Source organism: Gorilla gorilla, chromosome 17 (genome assembly GCF_029281585.2).
Source record: "Gorilla gorilla gorilla isolate KB3781 chromosome 17, NHGRI_mGorGor1-v2.1_pri, whole genome shotgun sequence".
In the NCBI taxonomy this organism is placed as follows: Eukaryota; Metazoa; Chordata; class Mammalia; order Primates; family Hominidae; genus Gorilla; species Gorilla gorilla.
The window spans coordinates 61,539,676-61,553,188 of record NC_073241.2 but is presented as its reverse complement, the minus strand read 5'-3'; the positions used below and the strand labels follow the sequence as shown (position 1 = coordinate 61,553,188).

At 39.9% G+C, this 13,513-nt stretch overlaps 1 protein-coding gene across 2 annotated transcripts in view; it reads left to right on the top strand.

Moving 5' to 3' along the window:
• The window catches only part of GAREM1 (GRB2 associated regulator of MAPK1 subtype 1), a 207,214-nt gene that overhangs the window by 158,235 nt on the left and 35,466 nt on the right, over nt 1-13,513 (top strand). For both annotated transcript variants that reach the window (XM_019014065.3, XM_004059305.4), the window contains exon 3: nt 2,101-2,231. In XM_019014065.3, coding sequence (XP_018869610.3) covers nt 2,101-2,231 — 131 coding nt within the window. The remainder of the gene's footprint in view (nt 1-2,100; nt 2,232-13,513) is intronic.

Sequence of the window (13,513 nt, the reverse complement as noted above, 5' to 3'; positions counted from 1 at the left end):
CAGCCCTCATTTCACTGTTCTGTAAGCAGCATTTGACACCCACTCCCCATTCATGAGAGGAATCAGATCACCAGGCTTCTTGGATGTATCCCTCTTGGTTTTCCTCTCACTCCCCTGGCCAGTCCTTCTCAGTCTCCCAGGACCCAAACCTTAGACCTCTTCTCTGTTCACACTCAGGCCCATGGTCATCATCATCAAAATGTCATGGCTTCAAATAACATCTGTTAGCCGATGACTGCCAGATTTATTCTTCCCAGCCAGACTTCTCTCCTGACCTCTACACTTCGGTGTCTAAGAACTTTTTGAACATCTCTGTTTGCGTGTCCAATAGACATCTCAGACTTACCTGTCCAGACTGAACTCCTGATCCTCCCTTCACCCTCCAAAGCTGTCCTGTCTCAGTCAATGTCAGCTCTGTTCAGAGTTGTTCAGGCCAGGGTCCTCACACTTTAACCACTTCCCAGCCCCTGCCATGTCATACCTGAATTATTGTAGGAGCCTTCTACCTGGTGTCACTTGCCTCTGTGCCTTGCACCTTTGTGGTCTTTTCAACATGCCAGCTAGAGGGATCCTTCTGTAGCATTGGTTAGATCACCTCCTCTCCACTCAAATCCACTCAGGTGAAGAGTGCAACTCCTTAAAAGCCATATACAGTCTGACCACCTGCTACTGCTCTTTCTTTCCCCTCTTCCCTTATCCCACTCCAGCCATAGTGGCAGCATGCCAGGCAGGCAGCCCACCCACCTGAGAGTCTTTGGGCAGACTGTTGCCTAGTCTTAGAATTCTGAGACCTCTACCTGCAACTACCAAGCACGACCCTCCCTCACCTACACCAAAGGTCACCATCTCAGCAATACTGACTGGTCTCCCTGCACTCTCCATCCCCCACACCCTGCCCTAAATTTAATAGCACTTGTCACCTTCTGCCATGGTATACTCTTACTCATGTATTACAGTATCTATCACCTGCTGGAATGTAAGCTTTGGAAGAACAGAGATTTGTGTTAATTCCATAAATTGATGGATCTCCAGCATCTAGAATAATGTCTCCACCTAGTAGATGCTAAAAAATTGTGTTGAGAATATGAATGAAAGTTTTCCTATTTCTGCCTGAGAGATTTGCCCATGATAGCTTTTAATTCCTTTTAAGTTTCTGGAGTATTATATTATAGCCAGGATTCAGAAAATAACTACTAAGAAACACTGTATCCCTGATATGATTGCATATGGTCTTTTATTCCAAACTGAAAACAGTTCTTCTCAAATGTTGCAGCAAGGTCACAGATACTGAAAATGTAAACAACAACATGATAGATCCTTGATATTTTAGGAATATGTTCAAAGTTCTTCATAAATCCTGTAAATTGTGGAGACCATGATATGGCCTACTCGCATGAATTTCATATATAGCAGTAAAAGGAAAGAAAGGAGCCACGTGGAGCTCTGGAGGCTGAGTGGCCGGCAGGCTCAGTGGTTGAGAGGAAGCTCACCAGACAGCTGTCTGCTGTCCATGCTTCTGCCTCAGCAGCATCACACATTACAGCAGCTCATGAGCCCTAGACATTACCTGCATATTGTTGTCACCAGGAATATGAGTTATGTGAAAGCCAGGAATCCATTATATCATTTTGTTCTATTTGCAAAAAAAAAAAAAATTTAATACTAATTTTAAAAAGTTAGCTCTCCCAGGCTTCTAAGACTCGGTTCTAGAGTGTAAATGTGTGGTTCTTATAACAACTGATGGGCAAGGTAACTTCAATGTTTAACTTACTGTTAAAAACAACCATTTATAACAAAGTGAGTTTTCACTTTGAGATCAAACAGCAAGTAAGCATTCATTCAGTTTGATTTTGGACATCTGGGAATAAACTCTGAATGTAAACAAAAAGAATGCAGTTTATTTTCATTTTTAAGCTGATTTTAAAATCTATCTATCTTCTAGTTTAATGGAACCTACCATAATGCCTTTTTAAAAAAATTAATGATGAACAGGAATCTTTGACAAAAAAGGGCTGGAGTAAAGAGAGAGGATGTTGTTGCCATGGTAACAGCAGTCCAGCATAAACATCTTAGATCTCTTCTGTTTATCGTGTGTTTTAGGGCAATTCAAGCTGCTGGAACAAGACCGAGATATAAAGGAGCCAGTGCAATATTTCAACAGTGTGGAGGAGGTGGCTAAGGCATTTCCTGAACGCGTGTACGTCATGGAGGATATCACATTCAACGTGAAGGTAGTAGCTCTTGAAGCACCAAATATTTATATTTATACTCACTAAAGATAATTTAACTTTCAAGTCTGGATGTACACAGTAAGTGTTCATCTGTGTCTCCTAGGAGGGTTTTATGTTCTAATAGTTAGTGGCAGTAGCCAAAACCACGTATATTGTAGCTGACCTGACTCCCTGACTGCTTCTGTATTTATTAGCATTATCTTTTGTTAGAATTTAAAACTGATATCTGAGTTCAAAACTGTAGCTGTTGAGGCAGATAAGTGATTTTTTTAAAATTTGGACTTCATTTCTGATATGTAACAGTTGTTTAGCCAGATCTCCACTTCTGGGAGCAAAAGGGATATGATGAAACTAAATAATACCAAACACTTATTTAAAAAGAAAGAAAGAGAGGAAAAATACAAAGATAGAATAGGTTTCTAAGCATTTCTTGAAGTCAGCATGTATTCATTCCATTCTTTGTGGACTATCTATTTCACTATATATAGAGAAAACTGATATTGCCCAGAGAAAAGCTATATAGTGTTTGCTGTGCTCTATTCTGCATTCTTTTGTTTTTGTTTTTTTTTTTTTTTTTTTTTTGAGACTGAGTCTTGCTCTGTCACCCAGGCTGGAGTACAGTGGCACAGTCTCGGCTCACTGCAAGCTTCGCCTCCCTGGTTCATGCCATTCTTCTGCTTCAGTCTCCCCAGCAGCTGGGGCTATAGGCGCACACCGCCACGCCCAGCTATTTTTTTTGTATTTTTAGTAGAGACGGGGTTTCATCGTGTTAGCCAGGATGGTCTCAATCTCCTGACCTCGTGATCTGCCCACCTTGGCCTCCCAAAGTGCTGGGATTACAGGTGTGAGCCGCTGTGCCTGGCCTTGTTCTGCATTCTTAAAGGGACAGTGCAGTCCCTGTCCAGATGTTGACCGAGGTCCTTTGACTAGACTTGCTGTTGAAGAGGGACTGACCAGAGAAGCAAGCCACCAACCAGGCCCATCGTATTGCCTGCAAATCTTCCACATTTTCTCTAGCAATACTCATAATTACACTAAAACACTTTAGAAAGTGTTCACATTGAAGGGGTTTTCTCTTTAATGTCATTTCAGCCCAAAGTCCACCTAAATCACATTTTCCAAACACTTCAAGATTTAGGGGGGCAAGATTCCTGTTTCTTAGAAATCCACTCTATGTGAAAAACAGACTACATGGTGTCTTGGCCCAAGAATGCAGCAGTGCCTTTGTGGATGAGTCACTCCACCCACACTCTTCAGGAAAGGGAGGAGATGCCCAGGACAGCCCCTTATTGGAGAAACGGTTCTGCCCATTTCATTGTCTAAGCTAAGTCATTTCTTCTTCCAGTTCTAAAATACAGCTGCTTTGGTCTACGCTCTTCAGTTTTATTATTAAGATGAGTGATATTTTATATTTTGTAAAATCTTTACTAAGTAAATTATGCTTACATACAAAAATATTTATCATTTTTAACTTTTTCAGTGGCCCTAATACATGAGCAGTCAAGACAGCTTGCATTTGTTTACAGTGAAAACTTGTGCAAACATGTTCATTTTTAAACATACCTAGACTCATTGGTCAGAAGTTAAATCCTATTCCATTAGTGTTTTGATATGACTTAAATCTCTCCCTAAAACTTATATTTAGAATTCTCTAAATGAAAAAAAAAAAAGTTTTTTTTAGAAAGTTAGTAGTTTTAAACTCCTTTCTAGAAAAATATTTCATTTGCTAATAAAGAAATCAAATGTAAATTTTTAAGTGATTTTTAAAGATTTTCTCTAGTATTAAAATGTAACATTCCATCTTTTGCCACATATTGCTCATGTATACTATTTTTTTAAATGCCTCTAGCAGCTTTTCTTGGTGAATTTGTATTAAATCAGAATGACTGAGAGGATAACACTTAAATTTATACATTTTAGAGTTCTTTTTTTAATACAGAATACCATGACTGAATGTATTCATTAAAATGTGTTTAATAGAGAATATCATTTAAGAGTTCAAAGGCTCAGTTAAGTGTGTGAAGTGTGAGCTTATAGCATCCATAAAACTAATTGGATTTGGGTTGAGTTCTGTGCTGTGCAAACATAAATATTTAATATTTCTAGTCTGTTACTTATGGAGTTTTAAGGTGCCATCACCTCTAGCTTGCATGAATCATTAAAACATTATTCAATTCTGTTCAAAGAAGGATTGTTATAGGAACCTCAGGAAATTTACGTAAAGAAATACACAAAAGGTTTTGTGCTTAGTGACAAACACACAAGTAAATAAATAAACTAAGGATAGTTAGAAAAGTTTGTCTGGATACCACCTGGACCAATAATAAAGGCTGGAAGTCATGGTCTTCTTCAATTAAAAATAGACTGGATTAAGCCAGGGCACAGTGGCTCACACCTGTAATCCCAGCACTTTGGGAGGCTGAGGCAGGTGGATCACCTGAGGTCAGGAGTTCAAGACCAGCCTGACCAACTTGGTGAAACCCCATCTCTACTAAAAATACAAAAATTAGCTGGGCTGGTGGCACACACCTCTAATCCCAGCTACTCGGTGGGGCTGAGACAGGAGAATTGCTTGAACCCAGGAGGCAGAGGTTGCGGTGAGCCGAGATCACGCCATTGCACTCCAGCCTTAGCGACAGAGTGAGACTTCATCTTAAAAAAAAAAACAAAAAGTCTGGATTATTGTGTCTGTGTGAGAACTAAGAACTAGCAGGGGAGGAGTTAAAGAAATGGGATTTTGGTTATTCTCATGGAGAAGGTGGGAAAAAATTAAAAACAATACTCTTTACTCATAAATGTAGCTATTATCCAAGAAGCAGTTTTTTAAAAGAAAGATTTCAAACCTTCTTAGAAGATTTCACCCTCTCTCTTCTACTTCAGATACAGCGTAAATTAAACCAAAAGGATAAACCACTGAGAAAAGCACTTGCGGCTAAAAATTGATAGTTATCTGGCATCATGATAATCAAGACATTATTATTAGAAATAAATATACATATGTATCTTGATATATTTATTTACAAGTCCAAACTGAAATTAATCTTAATAAGAATGTAAAATAAAGCAAAAGTATTACAAAAAGGGGAACTCTAGTTCTGGGTTTCTTCACAAACTGTAGCAAAATTTTAACTTCAAATTTTAAATTTAATGGCTAATACTAGTACTATTTATACATTTGTTTAAAAATGAAACATTCTTTTTAATTTGGAACTAAAATTTGTCTTTAAAAGATACCTTGATGTGTTTAAGACTATCTGCCTGATTGGCCCCATCGATTAACTGCGTGAAATGAATTCATATGCATTAAGTGTTTAATTCTTTAACCAGCAAATATATTTTGAGCACTTACTATATGCCCAGCACTACTGCAGGCACTGGGGGTAAATAGTGAATATGCAAGTCCCTCACTGCATGGAGATTACAGTATAGTAGGGGAGGTAGACAATAAATACATAAACAAGTATCAGCACTACCTCCAAGTAGAGATATCAAGAATCAGTTGGATCTACAGGTTGGGAGCTTAGAGAATAGTCTAGGCTCAGAGTATATAGTTGGGGCTCATCATCTTCTGGAAGACGTTTGAAGCCATGGGTCTAGTTGAGTTTACCTGTACCAGTGATTCTCAACCAGGAGTGACTTTGTCCCTCAGGGGACACTGGCAGTGTCTGTACACAGTTTTGATTGTCATGACTGTGGGGTGGAGGATGTTACTGTCATTTAGTGGGTAGAGGGTGGGGTTGCTGCTAAACATTCTGTGATGCACAGGACAGGCTCCCATAACAAAGGATTATCCAACCCAAAATGTCAGTAGTGCCAAGGTTGAGAAGCATTAACCTAGAGACAAGATTAAAAGGAGAAGAGCTCTGAGGACTGAGTCCTGGAGTACCCCAGCATTTAGGGGTCTAGAAGAGAAGACTGGATAGGATAGCAGTGAGGTAGAAGGACAGCCAGGAGCATATGGTGTCCCAGAAGCCAAGATTCAAGAAGGAATGAGCAACTGTGTCAAATGCTACTTTAGTAATTGAATTAGATGAGGACTGAGAACTAACCATGAAATTTAGCAAAATGTGAAGGTCATGAGTGGCCTTGATAGGAAGCAAATAATAATCAGCTCTGAGACTGGAAAGTGAGTTAACCAGGACAGTACAGTAGGGTGGTCCTAGAGTTTTGTCAAGGTAAGTTTCAAGCGAGATTACTCAGCACTACCCTTTCTTCCAGCCATTTTCGGCTCCCTCGATGCAGGTATAGAGTAGACCAAGAGAGCTGAGTTTAATGAGAGTTGAGGTTCTCCCAGTGAGTATAGCAGAGATCAGCAAAGGTGTTGATGGAATGTGCCCTAGAGTGAGTGACAGGTCACACTGAGCCATGGAATCCTCACTGGGGGCTGGGCGCAGTGGCTCATGCATGTAATCCCAGCACTTTGGGAGGCCAAAGCGGGTAGATCACTTGAGGTCAGGAGTTCAAGACCTGCCTGGCCAATGTGGCGAAACCCCGTCTGTACTAAAAATATAAAAATTAGTTGGGCATGGGGGTGCATGCCTGTAATCCCAGCTACTTGGGAGGCTGAGGCAGGAGAATTACTTGAACTTGGGAGGCAGAGGTTCCAGTGAGCCAAGATCGCGCCACTGTACTCCAGCCTGGGTGACAGAATGAGACTCCATCTCAAAAAACAACAACAGAAAAGAAGAATCCCTACTGGCTAACCAAGCGTGAATAGAAGTGTAGCCCCAATGAGAATTGGACTTATGAAATAGATATGTTTGAGAAAATGAGATGCAAAATAGGAGGTGGTGGTAGAGTGTTTACACTCTTGAAATTTAGCTTTAGGCAGTAAGATCGGTAATGACAGGAGTAGCTCTATTTTCTGATCTAAGTATGTCCATTTGAGTGAGCAGCTGGGGTGGTAGAAACAGAAAGTGGGAGATGAGAGAGTACAGAAAATAAAAGGATATGTGGGCAGGTTACCTCTCACTGATCATTTGCATATATCTTTTCTAATCCCTGCAAAGCTAAAGGAATTCCATGTTTTGGGAATAGCAGTCACCTGTCTCTTTCACTTTTTTTTTCTTTATCCATCTGGTTTTTAGTTTTCAGGGTAAGAATGTTGTTTTTGTTTACTTGTTTTCCTGCATATTTGTGGGTTTTTTTAAAACTGTAATAGGCTTTTTCTCTCTTAATTATCTCTCTCAGTTTTTTCATCAACCATGTTTCTTTTCATGTTTGCTTCCAAAGTCAGAAGATGTCCTCTTTCTGAGTTGGCCATTCCAACTGAAGGCCCATACCCCTCCTTTTAAAAATAAAAACAGCTGCACTAACAATTTTCAAGCCATATATTTTTCTTCAAGCAGGCCACCACGATCTACAGAGTGAGTTGGACTGTATAGTGGCTCAGGCTCTGAACTCAGAGGTGAGTTCAGAACCCTGCCCCAGGCATTGACTCTGACCATGGGCGGATCACAAGACCTGAGCCCACAGTGTCTTTACGTACAAAATGGAGGTGATACTACCCACCTCATAGATTTGTCATCAGAATTAAGTAAAGTAATACGCTCAAGTACTTTGCAAGTGTCTAGTAAGGAGGCGGGCAAGCTGCCTGTTTTTGTAAATAAAGTTTTATTGGAACAAAGCCATGTCTATGTGTTTATGTATTATCTATGGCTGCTTTCATGCCAACAGCACAATTAAGTAGTTGCAGCAGAGACTATATAGCCCATAGAGCCTAAAATTATTACCTTCTTGACCTGTAAGATAAGGTTTGCAAATCCTTGGTTCAGAACATAGAATCATAAAAGATTAAGTTTCACGTTTAAAAAAATTCCCACCACAGATTAAGATTATTTCACTTACTCTTTCTTTTTCTTTTATTTTTTATTTTATGTTATTTTATTTTTTTTTTTTTGAGACAGAGTCTCGCTCTGTCACCCAGGCTGGAGTGCAATGGTGTGATCTCAGCTCACTGCAACCCCCATCTTCCAGGTCCAAGCGATTCTCCTGCCTCAGCCTCCCAAGTAGCTCGGACTATAGGCACGCACCACCATGCCTGGCTAATTTTTGTATTTTTAGTAGAGATGGGGTTTCGCCATGTTGGCCAGGCTGGTCTCGAACTCCTGACCTCAAGTGATCCACCCTTCTCGGCCTCCCAAAGTGCTGGGATTACAGGGGTGAGCCACTGAGCCTGGCCTCTTTTCTCTCATCCCTCCTCTCCCTACCCTCCCCTCCCTCCCTCTGTCTCTGTTTCTTTTTCTCACCTCTCTCTTATTTCTCTCTCTCTCTCCCTCTTTCTTTTTTTTTAAGAAACATGCTTTGTCACCCAGGCTAGAGTGCAGTGGCGCTATCATAGCTCATTGCAGCCTTGAACTCCTGGGCGCAAGTGATCCTCCTGCTTCAGCCTCCTGAATAGCTAGGACTACAGGCATGCACCACCACTCTTGGCTGATTTTTAAATTTTTTCTGTAGAGATGAGCATCTCACAATGTTGCCCAGGCTGGTCTTGAATTCCTGGCCTCAAGCAATCTTCCCGCCTCAGCCTCCCAAAATACCAAGATTACAGGCATGAGCCACCATGCCTGGCCTGCTTACTCTTTATGTAATACTTCCTACCCAGTGACTTACTATTAAAAACTCAGTACATAGTAGCTGTTCTTTGTTGTGGTTTTGAAATACCCTTTCACTTCAAATACTTTTTTGGAGACCTTACTACACTAATAACTACGAATTATTTTAAATGTCTTCCAGCCTTTCAAACTCAGCCCAATAAAGATGAGAAAATTTTCCCCGTCTGCATTTCCTGCCATCAAAATAATGACTAACAAATTAAGTTTTAATTTAAGCTTTATCTTTACTATGACAGTTGTGGAGAGAGAGGGGAAAAAGGTGGCCTTCGATTTGGCATTGGGTCTGAGGCATCCTGTCTTCACTGATGTAATCCAGAAGCTTTCTACATTAAAATTACTACTCTCAAGTCTCAGAGCCCAAATACCCTAATCTGGATGCTATAATGTTACTATTTTAGCTCCAACTAGTTAGTGAGATCCATACTTTCAGCTGTTCCAGCATAGATTTCCTCAGAGGCAAAGTAACAAGTTTGCATTGGCTTCATTAGAGAAAGTTACCCACTCGGGAATGTGAAGTTTCATTCAGATGTGGCATACAGTCGCTGCCTCTGCTTGCCTAGACCTCTTCAGAACCACTTCTGTACTGCGTGCGTGGTCTGCCCAGGAGCGGAGGTGACAGCCTTGTCATCAGCCTATCAGCTTCTGATTACTGCTTTGGCACCTGCTGTGGGCTGGGGTGTCAGTGCCTAGCAGCAGAGCCACTGTAATGTGGGGAGAAGGATTTCAGCGGTACCTTTTCTTTGGATATTGATAAAGTGATGCTGTGGTACAGGTATACAATGTGGAATGATTGAATCAAGCTAATTAACATTTCCATCACCTCTCAGTTTCCCCCCATTCTACCTGGAACATGTACCCTTTGACCAGCATCTTCCTATTCTCCCCACTCTCCAGCCTCTGACAGCCACCATTCTCTCTGTATCCATGAGTCTGATGTTTTTAGTTTCGATATATAAATGAGACCATGTGGTATTTGTCTTTCTATGCCTGGCTTATTTTGCTTAGCATAATACCCTCCAGGTTCATTCATGTTGCCACAGATAACACGATTTTCCTCCTTTTTAAAGCTGAATAGTATTCCGTTGTGTATATATACCCAGAAGTGCCTCTTTTTAATTGGAGAAAACATCATATAAGTTTCAGAGAACTTAAGTGAAAAAACTAGAGCCTTGCAATACTAAGAAACATGACCAAGAGTAAAATGATAAAATACTATAAATTATCCAACAGGACTAGGAAGTTTATAGACTTTGAGTTGTTATAATCATTACATTTTAGATCTGGAAAGGCCCTTAGACGTTGCCTAATTGTGCTGCTTTTAGCAAATATGAAAACTGAGAAACAGCTATGTTAGCTGACTTCATTGGTTCATATGAAGCCACAAAATGACTCAGCAGCAAAGCCCAGCATAGAAACCAGGTCTCCTAATACAATCCAGTCACCTCTCTGCTCCATCACACTCTGTTTATGGATTTGAGATAAGGCCCAAGATTGTGATCAGAATGTACTTTCACTTTGACACAATAGCTTGTATAGTTTAATTCATTTTCCTTTTTAAAAAATACAAACGTGTTCAATCATTATGGCATGTGGTACAATATAGCCAAAATCCTTCTGTCATTTGTATTTCTGAAACATTTATGGTCTGACACACAGGATTTGGCAGCTTTTATGAATGTTATACATGTACCTTTTTATATCTTATTAATAGTAAAGTATGGTGCCAGTATTTAAAAAATAAAATCTTGCAACTTATATGAACAAAAGTTCTCTGAAATAGGAATTTGAAGGAAAGACTCTTCCAGTGAACAATTTGCAGACTGTGGAGAGATAGCCTTCAGTGTAAAATGAAGATGCAATTCCTGAGAACAAAGGGAAGGTCCCGGGTTTTATAGCAAAAGTGTCCACTCAGGTTCTCAATCAGGTCCATATAGCAAATGAAGGATTGAAACACGATTAGTTCTGACTAGTTGGTGCTGCTGAGCCCTGATTGGCTGAGGCTGGTGAGTTCTAATTGGTTGGTTCGCATTAGCTCTGAAAGTCCAAAAGTTGAATGGAGGCATGGGTTTTCCAGGAACTCAGAGAACATGTGTGACCTCCAATCAGCAAATGGTTGGTTGGCTGTATTTTAAATTTAGACCTGGTTAGCCACTCAGGATCCATCTTAGAGGATTGGCTCTTTCATGTTCACATTTGTTCACACTTATTTTGAAATTTTCAGTCTATCAGTATTAATGTAGTTTCTGATTATTTAAATATCACATGTCAGAATGTACTCCTTCAAACTCCATAAGATCTTAACCCAGAATTTTTAGAGTGCTAACCAGTATTAATAAAGCAGCAAGACGAGAGGTTGGGTTCTTGTATTGTTGCTTGAAGTAGTGTTAAAGATACACGGACATGACTAAAATGCATTGCTGAGTAAAAGCACAGATTTTAAAGTTTAATATGATTATTGCAACTTGATGCCAAACTCTGAATGTCTCCTAAGGCTTCCAAGTTACTGAAAAGCAGCCAATATATTTTCCCAAGTCATAGATTTGATGCAATCCATGTGCCTTTTATTTTAACATATTAGTTGCCCTTTTAAAAGTTGCCGTCTGAAAAAGTGCTGAAAAAATGAAGACCTTTTGCTTCTGCTGACCAGTTAGACTGTGCCTTCTTTTTTTTTTTGAGACGGAGTTTCACTCTTGTTGCCCAGGCTGGAGTGCAATGGATCAATCTCAGCTCACCGCAACCTCCGCCTCTTGGGTTCAAGCGATTCTCCTGCCTCAGCCTCCCAAGTAGCTGGGATTACAGGCATGCACCACCATGCCTGGCTAATTTTGTATTTTTAGTAGACACAGGGTTTCTCCATGTTGGTCAGGCTGGTCTCGAACTCCCGATCTCAAGCGATTTGCCCGCCTCGGCCTCCCAAAGTGCTGGGATTACAGGTGTGAGCCACTGCGCCCCGCCTATGTTACTTTCTTTATTCATTTTAGCAGAACAAACTACAGACAGAGCCGCTTGTGATTCTACTCTTGTCATAATTATTTATGCTCTACCATCCTCCTGGTCATGTTTTGTCTTTGAAAACACAAAAACAGTTTATTAGTAGACTTTGCTCTGCATACGTGGGCCATCCTGTGGTTGTCCTGTAAAATAATACAAGCTAGTAGTACTGAAACATTTAGTATTCTTCAGGGTTTTTTATTTTGTTTTCCAAATGTAGTTCAGTTGTAACCCACCATTCCTCGTTTAAAATACAATTCTTAGTTTCTATCTCAAGAATTCAGAAAAGGAATCTTGCATTTTAAGTTTATAATAATGCCAGAGAGACCATCTTTTCCTGTGATTTTTCAAAATGGGTAGGAATTATTTGCTCCAGCATTTTCTACCTACTCTCTGGAGTCTTTAGGGCATGAGTAGTTATAGCTAGCCAGTTTTTGGAGTAGCTGTGAATGTTAACCAAATTCTGTCCAAAATGACTATAATTTCCTTTCAGTATTTTATAATACACTTTTCTACTATCTTAAAGAAAGTACTTGAACAAAATTTAAACTTATCACTGTCTCCTGTTTTATAATTGATTAAAGCACTCAGCCCCACTTGAGATGAGTATGACTTTTGCCTTTATATAGAGAGACCATAAGCCCTGAGAAGTTTATATTTTTACAGTCTCATAATATAAATTTTTTTAAACTTTTTTTCTTTAAAACCTTTAAAGGTTTGCTGTCTTATTTGCCTCTTGTGTCTTTTTCAGAATACCTTTCTTAACAGTCCCTATTTTTAGTTTAATTTTTCACTTCTGTTTTGCTAAGGCTGTAAATTGGCAATCACGTTTAATGGAGTCTTAGGAATCAGTACACTAAGTTAAGGACCTCACAGGCTTTCAACATAAGCTCTAACATCAACAACATCCCATCATTTTGGTTAGCTCACTGCCTTGTTCTTGGCTATATTCCAGAGAGGTCAGAAATTATTGATTCCTATGCAACCTGAATTTTGTCAGATGTAAAAAGGAATATTTAAAATGAAAATTGAATGTATTTAGATACAGCCACTTTTTTTTTTTTTTTTTTTTTTGAGATGGGGTCTTGCTCTGTCACCCAGGCTGGAGTACAATGGCGCGATCTCGGCTCACTGCAAGCTCCGCCTCCTGGGTTCTGCCATTCTCCTGCCTCAGCCTCCCCAGCAGCTGGGACAACAGGCGCACACCGCCACACCCGGCTAATTTTTTGTATTTTTAGTAGAGACAGGGTTTCACCATGTTAGCCAGGATGGTCTCGATCTCCTGACCTCGTGATCCACCCACCTCCGCCTCCCAAAGTGCTGGGATTATAGGCATGAGCCACCGCGCCTGGCTAGATATAGTCACTTTTTATTTTCCAGTTTTTTTTAATTATATGTTTCCCTTAGGGTGAGTCAGATGTCATTTATTTTCGAGATCCATTCAGAATGATAAATTGGATACAATTGTGAGGCTAATTATTTCAATGTTTGAAGATAGCTCAGTGCTTTTTTTGTCATCTGAGGTTTTGGGCCCTCTGAAAAACTACCAGTTGGCAAGCCCTCTGCTATAGCATCACAAATGCAACCATTGCCGTTGTACTTGTCATTCTTGCCCTATTTTGTGTTAAAAAATATATATATATATAAACACCATTTAGGATTAACATTTATCTTAAC